The sequence below is a fragment of the Salmo trutta genome, chromosome 22, assembly GCF_901001165.1.
Source record: "Salmo trutta chromosome 22, fSalTru1.1, whole genome shotgun sequence".
NCBI lineage: Eukaryota > Metazoa > Chordata > Actinopteri > Salmoniformes > Salmonidae > Salmo > Salmo trutta.
This window is the reverse complement of record NC_042978.1, coordinates 43,923,097-43,947,269: the sequence shown is the minus strand read 5'-3', so window position 1 is coordinate 43,947,269 and position 24,173 is coordinate 43,923,097. Positions and strand designations below refer to the sequence as shown.

The window sequence follows — 24,173 nt, the reverse complement described above, 5'->3', positions numbered from 1 at the left end:
CTCACGATGGAGTGTAGGCCTGGTCTGTAGAAATGTAAATCAGGGGGTCTTTTATAGTACCCAGAGAACAGGCTTGTCAAATGACGCCTGGTCCTGTATGTGTCCCTGGGGCGTGCCTATGACTGAGCTAGACTTGGTTACAGAAATATAATTCTATCACATTAACATCAGTACATAGCATCTCAATGTATTACAAATAGCTTTATCCTTAATAATACATTGTATACACCCATGTGGATTCAGTCTCATCGCTGAGGCTATCATGTAGACCGTTTTAGGGTAATATGGCTATATTGTCTCTTCTGAGTATCACAAAATTGTACCAAGCGGATCAGTTCGTAGCTGGAGTCTTCATCAATCTTCCATATCTTCTCCAGAACACACATGTCGCTAGGTTCTCCAATTCTATGAGTTGGAAGAATTTCCTTTGTCTCTCTATGAAACATGTTGTAGTAGATTCTCCTCTTGGAATTTTTACAACCCTGGGTTGGGGGGGAAGGTAGGTTGGGTGATGGTACAAAGGGGAGGGGGTCAACTGTCCTTCCTGTACCCAAAGAGGCCAACGTCATGACATACCCCCCCTGGTGGTTTGGATCTTGTTTATCCTGCAAGTTACAAATCAACATAAAATCATGACCACGTGATGTCCCATTGGTAGATCATCGTTGCAGTCCTCTCTGGTGGTTGAACTTGGTAGGCTCTCTGAAAGCGGAGCCGTCCACCACAAGGATGGGCAGTTGATGTCCGGTTGGTGGTCGCCGTTGCGGTCTCCTCTAGTGGTGTACCTTGGTAGGTTCCCTGGAAGCTGCAAAGTACCCCAGGGAGGGCCAGGGGATGTCCTGGTTGTTGATCGCCGTTGCGGTCCCCCCCTCTGGTGGTTTACCTTGGTAGTCTCTCTGACAGCGGGCATGCCGCCACAAGGATAGGTTGTGGGTGTCCGGATTTGGGGTCGCCGTTCCGGACCCGTCGTCCAGACTGGAAGATCTGGGCAGTAACTTAGGCAGATGTTAACAACGCACACACACTCATGAAATATATATGATTACATTCATTCCCCAATGAGCGGCGTTGTGGCACTAAGGGATGGTTGTATGGGGACTTTGTTTATGGCTCTATCACTTCCTATGCATCAAAGGAGCTGAACCGAAAAGGAATGAAAGCATAAACAAAACAAAAATATACAAAATATAGTTCTCACACAAAAAAAAGAAAAATCATCTAATTGGACTGTATTCTATATACGTCCAATGTTCTGGCAAAATGATTATCATGGCATTGTCTCTAATGCCATATCTAGGGTTTTCCTACTTTGTGTGTTGCTTAGGCGCTATCCTAAGTTGATAACTATATGATAAGTCTACAGCTGTAATGCACTAGTTTTGGGCAGTCTACAGGTATGACCTACGGACTTCTGGGAAGAAAACTGGTGAGTGCTGTAGAGTCAAAGGCCTAGAAGTAAATGTTCACCTTTACTAAGGCTGGTATATTGCTTGGGCCCTTAAGTGGTCCTAGCATAAATCCTAATTGGATGTTCCGTTGTGCATGTGCGCTTCTGCTTACACAAGCGCGCATGTCAAGGGAAGAAAACCAAGTATCCGGGCAGATTACAACTTGTTCAGAATGAGTCTGACGTAGTCAGGTAATTTTCAGGTCAATGCCTGGAGGTCAGTCAGAATTGGTGTCAAGGGAGTCTGTAGTAGTTTTTCTACAAGTCACTGTTTCTTCCACTTTTGTAGTGGCGATAGGTATGAAGTCTATTTCATAGCTATGTTATCCACGGAGGAGCTAACCTCACGACGGAAGTACTCTTTAAGTATTGGACCAGTCATACGTGGTGTGATCATGGTTCATGACTTCTAATAATTTTCCTCCTGAATGGAGGGTCCTATTTATTAGTGGCATGTGTGTTAACCATTGGAAGAGTGCACTGGAGATTCCCCTCCACGTTTTGCACTCTGAGTGACTCCTATGTCGCTGTTGTCAATGGTAATTTGATTGGTTAAATCGCTAACCTTCTTACTGATTGTAGCTGGACTGACTGTTGCTAGTATTGGTACTGGTACTCAAGGGGACCAGTTATCCTACCGATTTATTCTGAAATATTATCTACCGGAACACATGATTGGAGCATTTTACTAGTTGTATGGTAGTTGAACCTACACATGGCAAAGAATGATTACTGATGCCATTTGTTTTGGAGGTGGACAAGTCCACTGGACTTCCTTTACGACCAGTGTGGTACACCTCAGTACTATCTTAGATGTGTTCTAAGATAATCCCCGTCTAGGGGCCTGTCTGCTCCTCACTGTTCTCATAGGAGAGTTTACAACTAGATTTGATTTATGCTCTGGCGGCCTCGTACGGTGTTGTCCGTAGTCTTGACCCCCCCACCGGCCTCGATGAGGCTCATCATGGGTCTGGGCTACTATTCCCCCCCTTTGTGCCTCGGGACCCCCCCACCAGCGGGTGGTGTTGGTGTCCGATGCGCAAACAAGAAGATCGGACCCTACGTACGAGTTTTCAGCGGCCGCGTTGTTATGAGAATGGCTGTAACCTTTCAACCAAATCTCCTGGTGTTTGTGCTTCAAAACGCTCAGTGGCTGTCGAGGCATGTCAGTCCCCACCGCGTCCGCGTGTGGCAACCTCTTCATTACCTGCGAACTGAGACGAGGATATCGGTCTGTGATATTGCAAAGTGTTTCACCAGTGGGAGTCATCGGGTCAGTTGCTGGACTGACGCCATTAGTGTCATTGTAAGGGGTGACAGTCCCGAACAAAGCGGAAGGTGTATCATCGGAAGCAGAGTATACTCTGTGCATCAATGTTTTACTTGCTGAGACGGCCGCAGTGCTTGCGGAAGTGTCCAAAGGGCAAGAGAAGTTCATATCAACTATCGTATTGCACGACTGCAAGGAGGAGGGAAGTTGCTTATTCACAGAGGCAGCTGGCTCGAAATCATGAAAAGAATGGTCAATCAGGTTGGCTGATGGAATGTGTCGAGATATCGTAATATCTCCTTGGATTGGATTCTGCACCAAGAGGTTTCTAAACGTCTTTTTCCCAAGGGGTGCTTTCGACAGATACCCCTCGTGAAGGACTGCGTTGCAGCTAGCGTTAGGGGAAGACAGTGTGGTCAGTGGAGAAGGCACGGTGGCCTGTGACCATACCTGGTTGGTTTTCCAATCCATCAATGGGAGTAACCGATCCATCAAGTCTGCTCCAAGTAGGAGGGTTACAGTTTCGAGGCTGGTAACATACACAGGGTGAACGAGCGATACGTCCTGGAAGTGTAGTTTCAGCATGACTCTCAATGTGAGAGGCGAGGTAGTCTGAGTGACCCCTCGAAGTTTAGTGTCGCATCGTTCCACTTTTAACCAACGTTTAGTTGGCTTCAAAGCCCTTTTGAGATCATCAAACAATGTTTGAGAGATGAGTGATATTGTCGCACCCGAATCAATTAGCGCATGACAAGCTAAGCAGTCCTCCAGGACTGTTTCCAGGTATGGCCGTTTAGATTCGTGGTTAGTGGACATATTCCCCACAAAGTGGAGTGGTCGTTCGCAACGACGTGATGTGCCATGTCTGTTCAAGATGGAAGCAGATTGACTTTTCCGATTTTGAGTGGCCTTGGCTTTAACGAAGCGTTTGACCTTTATCTTCACAACTTTAGTATCAGAGTCTATAGACAAAGCCCGGGGGCTTGTTTCTTGATCAAGCGGGCCCTGGATAGGGTCTTGAATGAGAGCGGGAGAAATTTGAACTTTAACGTCCTTGCTATGGGTGTTAATTCCTGTGGACCTGGTGTCCGGTAATTCCCCGTCTAGTCCTTGTGACTTATCTTTTACCCTTTTCTCAAATTGTTCTCGCTTAAGTTCTTCCCGTAGTGGGACTTCTGGAGAACATTGGTCTACGTTTTGATCGTCCTTCAACCCTTTGTTACCCTTGTGCTCTGACACTTTTTGTGGGTTGGGTGCAGGAACGTAGCGAACGGGTCGATTGTAGCGGTAGTCATGTTGATGGCTACGTACTTTACAGTTATTTCGACCGCGGAGGTTATTGGAATCATGGTTTCGTGGTAGAAACTGTTGTTGTGCGTCATCACTCGACGCTCCAATACCTGATAATGCACCCTCTAACTGGAGTGAGTGCTCCTGGTTAAACTTCAAAACTGAGTGGTCAGGGCTCTTAGCGTTGTGAACTTTTGATGCCTCAAAAGCTGTGCTTGCAAGCTCTCTGAGTTGTAAGATAGGCAAGCCAACGTGGGCGGCAGGGCCCAAGTAGGTAATGAAGGTGGGATACATGTTCGACAGAAACATTTGTTTGAATGGTAAAAGCTCTTCCATTCCTGTTTCTGTGAGTAGGCCAAAGTAAGCTGAACGAAGCCTATGATAGTAAGCTTGTGGGTGTTCGTTCCGAGCTTGTTTGACGGTGTTAGCCAGTGAGCTATCGTGTTTGCGAGTCGCAGAACCACTGAATTCTAATTTCAAAGCTGTGGCAAGTTTAGTGTAGTCATTTAGCACGTGTTGCTGTTGTAGACGAATGAACCTTGTCACGTGTCTATTTGACGTTCGCTTCAACAGGTAAACCCTGTCAGAACCTGTAGCGTTCGGGTAGCCATCCAACGCATCCTCTATGTCAGCTAGGAACGTCTCAGTATCGTTTGGCTGACCTGGAATGGGGTCAAAGGTGGGGAAATTCTTGACGAGTTTGTCAAGGTATTCCGCGCCAAGCGGGCGGAGAGGGTTGGCTTCATCCTGTGGAGAGATTGGGGCCGAAAGGCCAAGAGAGGAAGCCAAGCCTTGTTGTTGTTGGCCAAGAGGCGCCATATAACTCAGTGCCGAAGGGCAAAGAGGAGAAGACTGAGGGACACATGAGGGAGGCAATGTCTGAAACCTATTGTCTTCACTCCTGTGAGTACAGGGCTCCGGTTGCTTGGATGGGAAGTCGCGCAGTAGAGCGTGACCATTCTGGATTTCCTCCAGATGGTACCTAAGGGTGGAATTCTGCTGCATTGCAGAGTCCACTTGACCGCTTAGATTACTGATTTTGGACACGTGAGTGTCACACCTGCTCCTTTCGGTCTCAAACTTATCTGTCATGGTTTGCAGATAGAGGTCTTGAGTACGGAGCGAGAGATTCAGTGATGAGATTTCCTCTGCTTGCTTAGAAATCAATATTTCCAACCTCATCACCTGAGTTCTCTCATCATTCATTTGGTCAGCGACTTCAATAAGTTCTGCTGATTTATCATCCAACTTTGTCATTGTGTTCATTAACTGATCGTCTTTGGTCTGCAGCGCTTTGAGGAGCACCGTGTTATTTTGAGTAACATTCAACAAAACAGCATGCATGTTGTCAAGTTGAGCGCTCCTGTTTGTAGATAACTCTTCAGATTTATCTAGTTTGGCGTGGACATCATCGTATTTAGTTTTGGCTAAATCGAGTTGTTCCTGTAGCCTATGATTTTGTTCCTGTAGAAAACGATTTTGTTGAAGAGCTTGTGCTTGTTCATCGTCATACGTTTTTGCAATTACATTTAATTGTTCAGTTTTCGAACGCAGTTCCATAGCTAGCAGAATTTTTCCCTTGTCTGCCTTGGTCATTGGTTTCCCGGTTCTCTCCACCTGTCCCTTTATGTCTACCATTACCTGCTCGTGCTTCAGCTGTGCACTGCGGTATTGGACAGATGGCAATCTCGGATGGCAAGACATCAGAGCTAGACTGGAGAGAACCTTTACGAGGCCTGCACCCGATGGTTGATTTTGGAAAACATTGTTGTCTGCTTTTCCACTAATGGCATAATTAGGGTTGTTATCGCTGCTGAGGTCAGAGATCAATCCATTTACGGGTGGAGGTTCACTAATTAGCGGGCGAGTGGGGACCACCCCCTCTGATAGCTTGCACATTATTAGGACATTTGAAAGGAAAAATGTTTTTCCTAATTTTCCAAAATTTGGTTTTGGAATGTGGGGAGCTGCAAAGACGATTTTAATCTATTTATAGACGTTAATGAACCATCAGTACTGTACAGTACTGTGGAAGTTGGGCGTGAATGAATTTGCAAAAGCAAATTGAATTAATCAATGCCAATGATTAGTCCTACCTGGGTAGGCTGCCTGGGTATTAAACTTGAATTACCTGAGAGTTTGCTTCATCCAGGTTAATATGCAAAGTTTAAGTTGTCTCATTTAATTGGAAGAACCTAGAAAGGTATGTTCGACAATTTAACTTATTAAATTGAATGAGACGATTGGTTCCTACAATCTCCATTGATTGGATATCATAAGTGTAAACCGAAGGTCAAATGTTGGGACCCTTCACCACTAGGGTACGCTCCTACCTGGGCTGAGCGTCAGTAAAGGGGTTTTACTGACTGTGCCTTGCTAAAGCAGATTTTACTGATTAATCTATTTAGGATATATCAAACCTGTATAGGCTATCTGGGAATTAACTTTGAATTACCTGAGAGGTTGCTTCATCAAGGTTAATATGCAAAGTTTAAGTTGTCTCATTCAGTTGGAAGAACCTAGAAAGGTATGTTCGACAATTTAACTAAATAAATTGAATGAGGCAATGATACCCAAGCAATTCAGATTGCGGAGTTATCATAACAGTAATGTGGTTTAAATGTTTAGAGTACATTCACCACTATACTTTCCCTTAAGGCCGAAGCCACATGGGATTCACTCCCGTCAGTAATGGGTTTTACTGAAGGTGCCTTGCTAAAGCAGATTTTACTGATTAATCTATTTATGATATATCAAACCTGTATAGGCTATCTGGGAATTAACTTTCAATTAACCTGAGAGCCTTGCTTCATCTAAGTTAAGTTTGGAAAAAGTTAATCATGTCTCATTATGGACGCCCAATCAATTTTGGATATTTTTTAAAAAGATCCACTTGAAAAGGTAAATCTGGCAATTTCACTTGTTAGTTAAATTGAATGAGACGTCATATCCCGTGCTCCACGTTTGAATTTCCCCTAGAGATGTGCTGGCAATTCCTCACCACCAGGGTGCAGAATGATGAAATTTAAACGGAAGTACAAAGGTCGGACTTCCGTCGCGCTACGGAGGAATTTTAAACGTGGTACGGAGAGAGGAAATGTTCCCTCTCTGTTAGCTTGCCCGTAATGCTAAGCTATTGCTACTTGGTTCAGAAGTATCCTTCCAAGCACCAAAATAGGATCCTTTCACTTATGGAAAGGGTGTGTTTTCTAGTGACGTCTCACCTTAACCCCATTCAGCATATTGTGCTAGCGTTTCTGCTGACCGGAGCGACACGGTACTAAAATACAGATACGCATACGGTCTGCCCACACTGTCCTAGTGCGGTAGGCAAATTATTCGGCTCGGTTACCGGACAGTTAACTTCTAAATTCTAACCTTACTCTAGAAGTTAATATTTACCGACAGAAATAGTACCGTTTGGCCTAACGGACTAAAACTGGAATTTATTCCTCACTGCTATCGATATAAGACCGGGGCTATTTTAAATAGCTTCTCTCAATGGAAAATGCACAATCACTTTGTTTAGATAGCAGGCTGTTCGTACAATTCTGTTTGCACAATTGATATATAGAATTTCACAGCAAAGTCCAATTCTATCTTAGATTCCTCGCACGGGGGCTCCATATATGTATTATCAAAATGAGCCAACGTGCATTTTAGTTTGAGTCCTCACACGGGGGCACCATATATGTCGTGTCTTTGGGTACCATTAAACTGAAGATACGTTTATCAATTAGCTCCCTGTAATTATTATCACGCGATTAAACTGATTAATCGTTTAACTGTAATTAACTAGGAGATCGGGGCACCAAGGAGAATATTCAGATTACAAAGCTATAATTTTCCTAATATAACTTTCCTGTACTATAATATTCTATTATAGTATAGGCCGATTATCTTCTAGTTTCAATGGTGTATTTTACCTCACGTTAGTCTCATTCCAAACGTCGTAAATTGTTGTATCTGCACGAACCCAGTCTTTACTAAAATCATCCATACATCAATTGTCTTAAAATCATTTATTTACTACACTAAGTAATTAACAGAAAACATACAAACAGTAATTATCGTCACACAGGATTGGTAGGGGAATGGGCCCTACTGGCTAACAAGCATGGCTGGTCTGTTAGACAATGGGTCATAAAACGGTAAGCTGAGAAGTTACACAGAGTTCATTAATATTAACAATTGACAATTGAAGGCTCACTCATTCGGGAACAAATGCAATATCAATATATATTTACGCTCATGTGTCGTCGGGATTCTTGTTGGAGAGTTTTGTTCTGATGGAGAGTTTGTCAGCGTTCTCTCTCTCTCTCTCGGTTAGAATGGATCGTTCAGAGTGACATTCATGAATGTCGTCATAGAATGGATGTGGTTGGTCTTCGCGTTCGATGATATAATTTACTTAGCTGCAGACTAATAATTAATATCAAAGACTTGTTCTTATTCTGTCGGTCTCGATAGTAAAAGTTAACCACGTGGTATAGTTCACTTTCAGTAGAGTACTTGGCTGGTCAAACCTCTGGGCCAAACTCACGATGGAGTGTAGGCCTGGTCTGTAGAAATGTAAATCAGGGGGTCTTTTATAGTACCCAGAGAACAGGCTTGTCAAATGACGCCTGGTCCTGTATGTGTCCCTGGGGCGTGCCTATGACTGAGCTAGACTTGGTTACAGAAATATAATTCTATCACATTAACATCAGTACATAGCATCTCAATGTATTACAAATAGCTTTATCCTTAATAATACATTGTATACACCCATGTGGATTCAGTCTCATCGCTGAGGCTATCATGTAGACCGTTTTAGGGTAATATGGCTATATTGTCTCTTCTGAGTATCACAAAATTGTACCAAGCGGATCAGTTCGTAGCTGGAGTCTTCATCAATCTTCCATATCTTCTCCAGAACACACATGTCGCTAGGTTCTCCAATTCTATGAGTTGGAAGAATTTCCTTTGTCTCTCTATGAAACATGTTGTAGTAGATTCTCCTCTTGGAATTTTTACAACCCTGGGTTGGGGGGGAAGGTAGGTTGGGTGATGGTACAAAGGGGAGGGGGTCAACTGTCCTTCCTGTACCCAAAGAGGCCAACGTCATGACACTATTGTGTGTATTTGTGGTAATATCCATCTTTGCATGACATTTTTTCAAATTGTTTAAATACCCACAATCCTCTAAAAACATTCTATTTCAGCACAACACAGATACAGCAGATAAATCTGTGTTTTTACTCAAATATTAATATGTTTGACTTCTACTTTATTATTTTAAGTAAAGACGTCAAACATAATACAATCAGGTAAGAACAGGTTATTTAATAAATGTTAGATTGACTCTAAAATATTAAATCATCATAACAGAAAATGTGGACAGTCGGGTGCATTGGAAATTTGGAACTGCTGGACAGATATATAATTAACTAAAGCACTGATTATTGTAAACGAGATCAGAATGACTGCTCAGGATTGATACATAAATTAGATAATTTAATAGCTATCCTAACGTACAAAACTAAAACAATCCACATGTTAAAATAAAAATTCCTGATTAACATGACATCAATAATGCAGCCACATCCTGAGTCCCCGGTGTCGACACAAACAAAAGATGGTTTAGTATTTAGTTTAAAATCTCTGAACAAGGCCAATAGAACAACAAACACTTTTTAAATAAGAAAACAGAACTGTTTTCAAAGATGTAGCCTACGATGCAATACTCGTGATCATTTTAAGGAGGACAAAAACTCCCTAGCCTACATTTGCATTATCCCAATTAAGTAGCTTAGTTCTGTTGTTTGGCTACTTACATTTACATTTACATTTTAGTCATTTAGCAGACGCTCTTATCCAGAGCGACTTACAGTAGTGAATGCATACATTTCATACATATCATTAAAAAAAAATCTGTGTTGGCCCCCCGTGGGAATCGAACCCACAACCCTGGTGTTGCAAACACCATGCTCTACCAACTGAGCTACAGTGAAGGCTAAAATGGCATAAGGGCAACAAAGTCAAGCTATTGGAGTGGCCATCACAAAGCCCTGACCTCAATCCTATAGAAAATTTGTGGGCAGAACTGAAAAAGCGTGTGTGAGCAACTTGAAGAGAACTGGGGCCTATCACTCGAAGCCAACATTTTCCAATGCATTGTGAACATTTTTTCATCTAATTCTACTGAATGAAGACCTGAAACGAGTATAACATCCTGGCATTTAAACCTTACTTGATTTAAAATATAATCACATACCATAGAACATTCTTTTTTTGAATCCTGAGATTGCTTTGTTTTCCGCTACCTGTTGATTTCAGTAGCACGTCCCCATATCTGATTTTATTTTTTATTTAACTAGGCAAGTCAGTTAATAACAAATTCCTATTTACAATGATGGCCAAACCCAGACGACGCTGGGCCAATTGTGCGCCGCCCTACGTGACTCCCTATCACAGCCGGTTGTGATACAGCCTTGAATCGAACCAGGGTCTCTGTAGTGCCGCCTCAAGCACTGAGATGCAGTGCCTTAGACCGCTGCACCGCTCAGGAGCCCCTCTGATCAGCTGTTGTCAAATTACATATTTATTACCTATTTAGAGTCACTTTACGCCTACCTACATGTACATATTGCCTCAATTACCTTGACTAACATGTACCCGCGCACATTGACTCGGTACCGGTACCCCCTGTATATAGCCTGGTTATTGTTATTTTATTGGTGCTCTTTTTTATTTTATTTTAATTTAGTTTATTTAGTACATTTTTTCATAACTCTTATTTTTCTTCAAACTGTATTGTTGGTTAAGGGCTTGTAAGTAAGCATTTCATGGTAAGGTCTACACCTGTAGTATTTGGTGCATGTAACAAATAACATTTGATTTGATATGACACAGAAAATATCATACCGTTGTTCTTAAAATGCTCAATGTAGGAAATGTGTCAGTTCAGTGTATTTTTTTTTTTGTGCAAAAGATCTCATTTTTATTTTTATGATTTTAATTTGAAATATGTTGAAATATATCCACGATAATTGGTCTACTATACTATGTTATAATATACTATATTATTGTCACGTCCTGGCCAGTATAAGGGTTAATTGTCATTTTAGTTTGGTCAGGACGTGGCAGAGGGTATTTGTTTTATATGGTTCAGGGTGGTGTTTTTGTAGTAAGGGCATTTGATTTAGTATTCCGGGGTTTTTTGGGCACTGTTTGAGATTCATGTATTCTATGTTTAGTCTAGGTAGTCTGTTTCTATGTTGAGTTAATTGGGGTGGACTTCCAATTGAAGGCAGCTGTGTGGTGTTGCCTTGGATTGGAAGTCCTATATTAGTTGGGTGTGTTTGTCTGTGTGTTTGTGGGAGATTGTTCTGAGTTTAGCCTTGTGCCTTGCCAGACTGTTTGTTGATCGTTCGTTCTCTTTTTTTGTTATTTTGGTGTTCATTTTGGAATTTATTAAAAGTCAAGATGAGCATGCATATACCTGTGGCATTTTGGTCCTCCTTAACCAACGACAACCGTGACAATTATACTATACTATACTATACTTGGTCTTCCATTATTTTTGCAAATATTGTTTTATCTACATAATATAGAGGCATACTGTATCTACAATATTTTGATGTGCACTATAGGTTTAGCGATAGAAAGACATTGAGGGCTACAGTTATCAAAAAGTTTAATGCTGATAGGCTCCATTGAAACATTTACAGTATTTGAATCACAAAAGATTCAAATACTGTACTTACATAAGCCTTACATAAATCTGGTTAACTGTCTATGGTTATGGCATTGTTTGTTGCATTAAGCCAATATCACTGTTTCCCATAAAGCCATGTTTTCCAGGGGCAACAGGGGAGGGCCAAAACAAATTGCTACACCTTGGGAGCATGCCAGGGATTGTCCAATACTAGCCTATGAACTAAATAAAACATTCATAACATTACATTAAACATTATCTTGCATATAATAATTGGATATCAATATTCCTGCCTTAATGTTCAGGAATACATGGCAAGGAACACCTCAGAGACATTTTAATAGATATTGTCTGGCTGCTTCAATATCATAAAAAAATACTTGATGATAAAATTCCCAGATGAACTAAAGAGTAACTTAGTAAATGAGAACCAGAGACACTTTTTTAATGTTGTACAATCAATTATGCATGGATACGTTTGTCCAACCAGACAGTTGCCATCAGGTCCAGGAAGCTGAGATCACCAGAGGCAAGAAGTAAAGCAAATACATGAAAAAAACATGACCAACTGAGACATTACTTATGCTGTCCTGAGACACTAGAGAAGATCTACTGTTCACCTGAGAAAGTAGCTATAGGTGGATGATAAGAGACAAAACTGATTTACAAGAACGATCAATGACAACAGTGATACTGATCTGAGAAATAGCTTCAGTCATCTTTACTATGTGTATTTGTTAGGATAACATCTGTAAATCATCTTATTCTGTTGTACTGTAGCCTTGTAAAGACTCATGGAGACAACGTGTCATCTCTTTTCCTCAACTTTATTGTCTTCCTTGATGAGGTCAATCACAATCATAACATCAGTTGTTCATTTATATTAAACCTTCAGATAATGAATCACACAGCTGGGAGAAACAGCAGGATATTTACACATTATACAGCGTGTTGGTCTAATCCTGAATAATGATTGGTTAAAACCGCATTCCAGTCAGTGTCTATTCCACAAGCTACCACCTGGCTAAATCTATGATGTTAAAATGCCTAATTCCTGTTCTATCTGACTGCGCAATCCACTGTCTCATCAGCCCAGCAAGGCAATTTATAAACTTGATAGGATGTTCACACAATCACATCTCTTTGTACTAATATAACAAATGTACCATTTTAGTCTAGCTTTAGATAGCTGTACTGTTATTATAGTGAAGCTGAGACTGATATGATTTGGGAGATACTGTTATGTTGTTACAATGATGATACAATGTCAAATGTTGAAAAAGACACTACATGTATTCCATTACTGGATGGCTCACATTTTTTCTAAACCTAAATTAAACAAGCGACAAAGAAACCACAAAAGCAAATAGATCTTCTCCTTGCATATAAAGGCGGCTTTGTAAGGATTCTTGCATTTGATGGAGGAAACATCATGACATCACTCTGTAGAATATCTGTAGGAATTAAATCACATGGCAGGATCAGTATGTTGAGTAATACTGCTGATTACTACTATAGATCAGAGTCCGTGGATTAATACTGCTGATCACTACTACTATAGATCAGAGTCCGTGGATTAATACTGCTGATCACTACTACTACAGATCAGAGTCTATGGATTAATACTGCTGATCAATACTACTATAGATCAGAGTCTGTGGATTAATACTGCTGATCACTACTACTATAGATCAGAGTCTGTGGAGTAATACTGATGATCACTACTACTATAGATCAGAGTTTGTGGAGTAATACTGCTGATCACTACTACTATAGATCAGAGTTTGTGGAGTAATACTGCTGATCACTCCGATTATAGAGGAGAGTGGACAGTGTTTAACCATGTGACCTTTCACTGTGTGTCAGTGATTAGAGAAACGACTCCCGGTTGGTTTGTTACTTTCCGACATGTTTCTGTTATGCTTCACTGATAAGCCATAGCATACTGTTCATATTACTGATTATAATACTGATTATATTACTGTTTATAATACTGTTTATATTACTGATTATATTACTGTTTACAATACTGATTACAATACTGATTATATTACTGTTTATAATACTGTTTATATTACTGATTATATTACTGTTTATAATACTGTTTATATTACTGATTATATTACTGTTTACAATACTGATTACAATACTGATTATATTACTGTTTATAATACTATTTATATTACTGATTATATTACTGTTTACAATACTGATTACAATACTGATTATATTACTGTTTATAATACTGATCATATTACTGATTATAATGCTGATTACAATACTGACTATATTACTGTTTATAATACTGTTTATAATACTGATTATATTACTTTTTACAATACTGATTATAATACTGTTTACAATACTGTTTATAATACTGTTTAAAAAACTGTTTGTAATACTTGACTTCAGGAACTTGCTCTGCCTTCACTCTGTCTACAGGTTTGTGTGATTATAAGACATGCCATTCTCCTTGTTAATTTAACTTACCCATTATGTTCATCATCTACCTATGAATCAAGATGGCTACCTAAAAACCAAAGAACAAATGATTTTGTTTAGTCAGAAGGTTACACATTGTGGCCTCATTGAATATTATCAAACAGGTGGATTGATTTTCATAAAAAAAGGTTTCAATCAAAATGAGAAAATACTATCCATTTCTATTGTATTTATCTACAGTAGATAGCTCACAAGGCATTCTGGACTTATGTATTCCATATATTAGATGATGTTAACCTGTTAATGTTGAGAGAATGACTATCTTACACTGATGGGTGTTCCTTTACATGACATGAACTTACATATAGGTTTGTGTTCTCCATACTGCATCTCTCCATCATCACACTTCACCTCAATTGCTACTATATTCCATGAATATCTTTTGTATTTATGGTAATATCCCTCTTTGCAATGAAGAGTCTTTTTTTCACCGTGCGCAATATTATCTTTCTTGGGTAAATTCTTGAGATTGTACTCTGCATCAAAAGTGGAAATCTCACAAGGTCCTGATGGAAATGAAACCCAGTAATTATTTTATTCCCTTAGTGAACAGTACATATTCATACATTTATATACTCACATACACTTGACATGTAGATATGACACCATTTTCAGACCAGTTTAAAATAATGTACTTACGTAAACACTTTGGAGGGCTCGGCCATATTCCATTCTGACATCTGATGCTGCCTGTGAAACTCAGTGTATACCGTCTGCTGCATTGGTAGTACACCTCTGTAATACCTTCATCATCTCTCTTTTCATTGATGAAATCTCCATTTTCAATACTAGGGGGATCAGGACAGCTTGCTAGATTAAATAGGGAATAGATAGAAATCATAATATAATACCATGAAAATACATTACAATGATACAGTACCAGGATAATACAATACCATGAAAATACATTACAATGATACAATACCAGGATAATACAATACCATGAAAATACAGTACCAGGATAATACAATACCATGGTAATACAGTAGCATAATCATGATAGTGCCATGTTAACACAGTACCATGATACAGTAGCATGATAATACAATTCCATGATAATACAGTACCATGATTCAGTAACATAATATAGTACCATGATAATACAGTACCGTACAATGATAATACAGTACAATACCATGATAATATAATACCATTATATTACACTACTGTACAATGATAATACAGTACAATACCATGATAATATAATACCATTATATTACACTACTGTACAATGATAATACAGTACAATACCATGGTAATATAATACCATTATATTACACTACTGTACAATGATAATACAGTACAATACCATGGTAATATAATACCATTATATTACACTACTGTACAATGATAATACAGTACCATGATAATACAGCACCATGATAATATAGTACAGTACCATAATTGTACAATACCATGATAATACTATACCATGATTCAGTAACATAATACAGTACTAGGATAATATAGTACCATGATAATACAGTACCGTAGACTTAAGACTTACCTTTACATTCAACTGGCATGTGCCATTCTCGATTCTGGCAAGTTGCTTTTCCTCCAGGGCCATTGTATGGGCTAATGCATGTATAATCTATTTGGTTCCCATTTTCGTATCTCTTTTGCACTTGGTCAAGAATCAGAAATTTTTTCCCTGTGCCCTCAGGCTTACCACAGTACTCTGTAGGTGAAGAACTACCAAATTACAATTAAGTACCAGAGACACAAAAGTGGCAGTGAACGGATGTATGGTTAGAACCATAGTCAATAGCCAATGTACAGCATATTCAGAGAATTTAACTGGGGTAATTTGTGATATATACTGTAAATATGCACTGAAACTCATCCATGATCATATCTAGGAATACTACACTATATTGCATTGTAGCAAAAAACAGCAAACTATAAATCAGAGATTGATACATTTTAACATCTTGACCATGTTCTGTTATAATCTCCACCCGGCACAGCCAGAAGAGGACTGGCCACCCCTCATAGCCTGGTTCCTCTCTAGGTTTCTTCCTAGGTTTTTTGCCTTTCTAGGGAGTTTGCTTGCTGTTTGGGGTTTTAGGCTGGGTTTCTGTACAGCACTTTGAGATTTCAGCTGATGTACGAAGGGCTATATAAATACATTTGATTTGATTTGATATTTCTGTAATACCAAGCAAAGCCTAAACAAGGATTCCTGATTGTGTGAGGGGAGAAAAAGGGTGTTATATGATAAGGAACTTTATCTCAATGAATATTTAAATATAATTTTTTTCCTGTTTGAATAGGTGCTGTTCATAGTAGAGTAACTCAAAACTGAATTACTGCATCAGTTTCAAACAGTTATCAATACTTACGTTTGCATGTTGGTGGTGAAGTTGTCCAACTCCCATTTTCACAAGTAAGTTTTTTAAGTCCCTCTATTTCAAAGGACTTGCGACATTCATAATTCACTTCAAATCCCTCTATATATTTATTTTGATAGGGGATTTTAACAATTGCATTTTCAACTTTAGGTGGAGGATCACATATAACGCCTTGCGCTTCAAGAGAAGAAAATATTGATGAAAGATTAGTGGGTAGAAAACATACACACAGTACATACACAGAACTACTACCTATGTAATTACATAATATCATATGGGCTTCTGGGGCCTTTTCTCCAAACTATTCAAACATATAGTAAACATACATTGAAGGATGACTGGCCACTGCATACAATTAAAATCAAGTGATTTTTTCAAATGCACAAAACTATTAACAACTACTCACGTTTACAAGCTGGTAATGGTGTTTGCCATTCTCCATCATTACATTTTATAGTCATATTTTCAGATGTGTATCCAACTTTGCAATCAATTGTAACAGTTTGTTTATTCTTATAGACTTCCCCGTGAGGTACATTTTTTGTGTTGGGAATGACAGGGATTCTGCCACATTGTGATTGATCTAGAGAGAAAGAATATTGAGATTGAGTTTCAGACCAATCTAGTGAAGGAAATTAATTGTACTGTTCTTGATCTACTTTGTAAAGAGGTAATATCTAGAGGATCTGTTTTCTTACCAATACACTTTAATGTTCCAGACCATGTTCCCTCAGTACATGTGGCTTCACCCCACCAACCCCCGGTAGAGGGTTTGAACCCTACATTGCAGGAATAGTATATCTTGCTATTCCTGGGATCAACATTCCTCTCATTTGACTGAACTATGAATCCATTAATCACAGTTGGGTTGATACATGCTCCCTCTATTTCTGGGGGAAACAAGGACATAAAACATTATAGAACACAATGTGACACATTCATGGTTTTAAATCCGGTTCTACAGCTGTAACGCTGAGTTCCTCCCAATTGACCCCGCTTCCAGCGGTAGGCAGAACTCACAAGAGGGTCACGTGGATCACCACATGTTATCACTACAATGATAGAGATGTTTAGTGTTAGCATGAATCATACCAGTACAGCAACACAGTGACACACCTATCTATACCTCCTTATACCTTCAATATGATGAATACTCCCTTTATTTGTGGGAGAAACAATGGCAGGAAACATTAAAGAACGCATTGTGACACATCGTGCAGTTAACAGCGCACTTAGAGGACCTGTTCTATAAAGCATTTACCGTATCATGACATTTTGGCCAAGCTGTCAGTTTGGTAAAAGCACTGAACAGAGCAATATCTGGAAAATTCATGCCATTACCAATTCCACACCAAATCATCAAATAGGGAATCAAACAATAGGCTCAAATCTGATGCTTGATCTTTCCAGTAGCCTTAAACCCTCTGGATCAGTGTCTTTACTCACATCCTCAGAGTTTTAGATGATTGAAATTTAAATGTCATCCTACCTTTACAGCCAAGTGTCTGGGACCAGCCATTTGTTGTACAGGTAGGTCTGGTAGTACTGTCCAATAGTTCATAATTCATCTTACACTCATAAGTGAGCGGATCCTTGAATTTGTATCTTGTTTTAGGGTCTTTAATCACAGCATTTGGGATATCTGGCTTGTCACATGTTATCTCTGAAAGACAAACAGCGTAATTCTGATGCAGTCCAAACTAACATCGGAGCACAAGGTAATCAAACCACAGTGATATTCAAAGAAAGCTTCCGTCAATAAACAGCACCTTCACAGAGTGGGTCTGGAGTCCAGGAGCCATCACTTGTGCATGTGGCAACACCCCGGGCATTTGTGGTTTTAAATCCGGTTCTACAGCTGTAACGCTGAGTTCCTCTCAATTGACCCCGCTTCCAGAGGTTGGGAGAACTCAAAAGTGGGTCACGTGGATCACGACAGGTTATCGCTACAATGATAGAGATGTTTAGTGTTAGCATGAATCAAACCTGTACAGTAACGGGTTCGCAGGTAGCCTAGTGGTTAGAGCATTGGACTTGTAACCGCAAGGTTGCAAGGTCAAATCCAAGCTGACAAGGTAAAAATCTGTCTGTCTGCCCCTGAACAAGGCAGGTAACCCACTGTTCCTAGGCCGTCATTGAAAATAAGAATTTGTTCTTAACTGACTTGCCTAGTTAAATAAAAATAAAAAATAATACCCCAATACACTCTCAATATATCATATTACAATATACTCTCCAGTATGAACATACGTTCACAATCTGTTGTAGAAGATGACCACTTTCCGTCCTCTTTGCATGTTATTGTATTTTCAGTCTGACGTGAGAAAAATATCCAGAATCCTGAGGTACAGGTCACCGTCAGCCTTTCATCAGGCAAGAACAGATTTCTGCCAGCAGGTGTATAACTGGTTCCTCTTGTTGGTGGCAATGATAATTTACATTTCACTTCTTCATTTTGGAGACACAAACATTCTGTTAGTAGCTTATAATATGTTAACAAATGATTTAAAAAATGAACAAAGTTACCCAGCAGACTTAAAATGTCAAGTTGCATTCACTTGATTCCTGAGATGATCAGACTCTTACCTTCACACTCTGGTGTTGGACTCCATATGGCTTTGTTGCCCATTTTAGTGCACTGAGGGGCTCTTCCCTGAGACTTAACATACTTCGCATTACAGTTGTATCTCAGTATGTCATCTTCATTGTAATTGTCCTTAGGGGGCCCGATCACTGCACCATTAGCTATGTCTGGAGCGTAACATTTAATCACTGTGAATTGAATAAACACAGCATTAAACAGATGCTTGGTCATCATGATCAGAAACAACAATGTGTGACAGTACGGGTTGTTGAATGGAATATGATACAATCATTGTGAGGGATTCGTTTTAATATTACACTTTTGAGTTGATGACCGTCATTCAAATCTGGATTTTTAAAAACACTACATATAATCACTGATCATTCTATATGGTCATTATTAACTTCCTCAATATGGGATCGTTGTGATTTTGTATTGTATGCTAGTGGGACGTTGCTCTGTTGTGTATGACGATGTCATAGTGCCTGGTGGTGTACACTACAGTATGTGGACACCTGCTCGTCCAACATCTCATTCCAAAATCATGGGCATTAATGGAGATGGAGATGGTCCCCCCTTTGCTGCTATAATAGCCTCCACTCTTCTGGGAAGGCTTTCCACTAGATGTTGGAACATTGCTGCGGGGACTTGATTCCATTCAGCCACAAGAGCATTAGTGAGGTCGTGCACTGATGTTGGGCGATAAGGCCTGGCTCGCAGTCGGCTTTCCAATTCATCCCAAAGGTGTTTGATTGTGTTGAGGTCAGGGCTCTGTGCAGGCCAGTCAAGTTCTTCCACGCCGATCTCAACAAACCATTTCTATATGTACCTCACTTTGTCCAAGGGGGCATTGTCATGCTGAAACAGGAAAGGGCCTTCCCCAAAATGTTGCCACCAAGTTGGAAGTACAGAATTGTCTAGAATGTCATTGTATGCAGTAGCGTTAAGATTTCTCTTCACTGGAACTAAGGGGCCCAAACCATGAAAAACAGCTCCAGACCATTATTCCCCCTACACCAAACTTTACCGTTTGCACTATGCATTGGGGCAGGTAGTGTTCTCCTGGCATCCACCAAACCCAGATTTGTCTTTCGGACTGCCAGATGGTGAAGCGGGATTAATCACTCCAGAGAACCGTTTCCACTGCTCCAGAGTCCAATGGTGATGAGTTTTACACCACTCCAGCCGACGCTTGGCATTGTGCATGGTGATCTTAGGCTTGTGTGCGGCTGCTTGGACATGGAAACCCATTTCATGAAGCTGCCGATGAACAGTTCTTGTGCTGACGTTGCTTACAGAGGCAGTTTGGAACTCGGTAGTGAGTGTTGCAACTGAGGACCACTTCACAATAAAAGCACTTACAGTTGACCGGGGCAGCTTTTGCAGGGCAGAAATTTGACCAACTGACCTGTTGGAGGCAATCTATGATGGTGCCATGTTGAAAGTCACTGAGCTCTTCAGTAAAGCCATTCTACAGGCAATGTCTGTCTATGGAGATTGCATGGTGGTGTGATCTATTTTATACACGTCAGCATCTGGTGTGGCTGAAATAATCCACTAATTTGAAGGGGTGTCCACTTACTGTTGTATATATAGTGTATCTTTACATACAGTAGCTTCAGTTTACCTTCACATGTTGGGACTGTGCTGCTCCATTCTCCTTTGTCGTTGCAGTCCATCTCAGACGATCCTTTGAGTACCATGTGATTTGATTGGCACTCAAACTGGATCACATTTCCATAGGTTGCATCCTCACTGTTTCCGATGACCACAACGTTGTCATTGGCTTGAATCACTGGGCATTTCAATGCTGTGAAAAACACACCACATGGAAAATACATAGTGCCTTGCAAAAGTATTCATCCCCCTTGGCGTTTCTCCTATTTTGTTGCATTACAACCCGTAATTTAAATAGATTTTTTTATTGGATTTCATGTAATGGACATACACAAAATAGTCCAAATTGGTGAGGTGAAATGAAAATAATTACATGTTTCAAAAAATTCAAAAAAAAAAAAAACGGAGAAGTGATGCGTGCATATGAAGCCCCTAAATAAGATCTGGTGCAACCAATTACCTTCAGAAGTCACACAGTTAGTTATATAAAGTCCACCTGTGTGCAATCTGTGTCACATGATCTGTCACATGATCTCTGTATATATACACCTGTTCTTGAAATCGGCCTGTGTGTAGCTGGTGTAGAGAATCAGGCTCAGGACAGCAGAATAGAGTAATAAGTGTAATTTACTCAAAAAAAGACTAAATACCATACAAGAAAATGAGCCCACAATAACTGACCGTACTACATACAAAACAATTACTCACAAACAAACATGGGGGAACAGAGGGTTAAATAATGAACAAGTAATTGGGGAATTGAAACCAGGTGTGTAAGACAAAGACAAAACAAATGGAAAATGAAAAGTGCATCGGTGATGGCTAGAAGGCAAGTGACGTCGACCGCCGAACGCCCCCCAAACAAGGAGAGGGACCGACTTCGGCGGAAGTTGTGATAGTTCTGAAAGGCCCCAGAGTCTGCAACACCACTAAGCACCACCAAGCAAGCGGCACCATGAAGACCATGGAGCTCTCCAAACAGGTCAGGGACAAAGTTGTGGGTTATAAAACAGGTCAGGGTTGGGTCAGGGTTGGGTTATAAAAAAAATATCAGAAACTTTGAACATCCCACGGAGCACCATTAAATCCATTACTTTTATTTTTTTTAAGAATATGGCACCTCAATAAACTTGCCAAGAGAAGGCTTCCCATCAAAACTCACAGACCAGGCAAGGAGGGCATTAATCAAAGGCAAAGAGACCAAAGATAACCCTTAAGGAGCTGCAAAGCTCCACAGCGGAGATTGGAGTATATGTCCATAGGACCATTTTAAGCTGTAAACGCCACAGAGCTTGGCTTTATGGAAGAGTGGCCAGAAAATAGCCATTGCTTAAAGAAAAAAATAAACAAAAACGTTTGGTGTTCGCCAAAAGGCATGTGGGCAACTCCCCAAACATATGGAAGAAGGTACTCTGATCAGATGAGACACAAATGTAGCTTTTTGACCATCAAGGAAAATGCTATGTCTGGTGCAAACCCAACACCCCTCATCACCCCGAGAACACTATCCCCACAGTGAAGCAGGGTGGTGGCAGCATCATGCTGTCGGGGATGTTTTTCCTCGGCAGGGACTGGGAAACTGGTCAGAATTGAAGGAACGATGGATGTTATTTGGTATGTTATTAGGATCCCCATTAGCTGTTGCAAAAGCAGTAATTGCTCTTCCTGGGGTCCACACAAAACATAATACATTACATCATTGGACAAGAACAGCTCAAGGACAGAACTACATACATTTTTAAAAAGGCACACAGCCTACACATCACTGCATTCACTCAAACTATCTAGGTCAAATAGGGGAGAGGTGTTGTGCTACGAGGTGTTGCTTTCTGTTTTTTGAAACCAAGTTTGCTCTTTATTTGAGCAATATGAGATGGAAAGAAGTTCTATGCAATAAGGGCTCTATACGTTTTCTTGAATTTGTTCTGGATTTGGGGACTATGAAAAGAGCCCTGGTGGCATAAGTGTGCAAGTTGGCTATGCAAACAATTTGGGATTTTCAACACATTGTTTTTTATAAAAAGAAGAAGTGATGCAGTCAGTCTCAACTCTTAGCCAAGAGAGACTGGCATGCATAATATTTATATCAGCCATGTGATAACAATTAAGATGTAATTTCTCAGTTTGTCTTATTTCTTGTTTGTTTCACAATAAAACATATATTGCATTGTCAAGGCTGTCTGAAGGATCGGACCAAAATGCAGTGCGTTCGTAGTTTCACATATTTTATTTAACGTGAAACTGAAATGCAATACACTAATACTTGAAACACAAAAACAACAAACCGTGACGCAGAGAGAAAACAGACTACTCAAAATATAATCACCCACAAAAACAGGTGGGACAAACATCAACTTAAATATGACCTCCAATTAGAGGTAACGAGGATCAGCTGCCTCCAATTGGAGATCAACCCAAACACCAACATAGAAATACAAAACTAGAAACTGAACATAGAAATACAAAAACAGACAAACACCCCCTAACACACCCTGACCTACTCTACCATAGAAAATAACAACTTACTATGGTCAGGATGTGACAGTACCCCCCCCCTAAAACCCCCCCCCCCAACAACAAACCCCCCCCACGGAGGTGGCTCGGGTTTGGGGCATAACCTCCACTCCACCCACTGATGCCTCTGCTTCTTTACCACCTGACTGTGGATCGTCGTCGAAAGAACCGGACTGTAGATCATTGCTGGAGGCTCTGGGCTGCAGGCCGCCGCTGAAGGCTCCGGGCTGCAGACCGCCGCTGGAGGCTCCGGGCTGCAGAGCATCGCTGGAGGCTCCGGGCTGGGGATGCGCACTGGAGGCCTGATGCGTGGGGCTGGCATAGGAGGCGCCAGACTAGTAACACGCACCGCAGGGCGAGTGCGGGGAGCAGGAACAGGACACCCCGGACTGGGCATGCGCACTGGAGGTCGGATGCGTGGAACTGGCTTAGGTGGCGCCTGACTGGTAACAGGCACATCAGGACGAATGCAGGGAGCAGGAACAGAACACTGAACTGGGCATATGCACTGGAGGTCTGATGCGTGGAACTGGCTTAGGTGGCACCAGACTGGTAACACGCACCTCAGGACGAGTGCAGGGAGCAGGAACAGGACGTACCGGGCTATGGAGGCGAACTGGAGACCGGGCATGTTGAGCAGGCCTACTCCTTTCTGGCTGAATGACCATCCTCACCCTACACCGGTGAGGAGCTGGCACCGAGCACACCGGGCTGTGAATGCGTATGGGCGATATATTGCGCATCACACCATAACCCATTGCTCGTTCATCCACTTGCTCCTCAGCACACCCGCTCCGTAGTGCTCTTTCTGCCAGTACCTTTCTTCGGAATCTAGCGTCGAGCTCCGTGCTTGACTCCCTGACTGGCTCCTGTCTGCTCCACAGCTCTCACCGATA

General features: G+C 40.8%; 1 protein-coding gene across 5 annotated transcripts in view; it reads right to left on the bottom strand.

Moving 5' to 3' along the window:
* LOC115158772 (coagulation factor XIII B chain) overlaps positions 1-24,173 on the bottom strand; it is a 59,158-nt gene that overhangs the window by 27,698 nt on the left and 7,287 nt on the right. For 2 of the 5 annotated variants that reach the window (XM_029708076.1, XM_029708077.1), the window contains exons 5-9: positions 20,774-20,956; positions 19,149-19,334; positions 18,813-19,010; positions 18,332-18,508; positions 18,052-18,225 (exon numbers count right to left, since the gene is read on the bottom strand). In XM_029708076.1, the coding sequence (XP_029563936.1) occupies positions 18,052-18,225; positions 18,332-18,508; positions 18,813-19,010; positions 19,149-19,334; positions 20,774-20,956 (918 nt within the window). Of the gene's footprint in view, positions 1-12,130; positions 13,161-14,196; positions 14,237-14,508; positions 14,715-14,847; positions 15,019-15,715; positions 15,890-16,553; positions 16,740-16,968; positions 17,146-17,260; positions 17,453-18,051; positions 18,226-18,331; positions 18,509-18,812; positions 19,011-19,148; positions 19,335-20,773; positions 20,957-24,173 lie in introns of those variants that run through there. The other 3 variants (XM_029708072.1, XM_029708073.1, XM_029708074.1) reach the window with 3 other exon arrangements.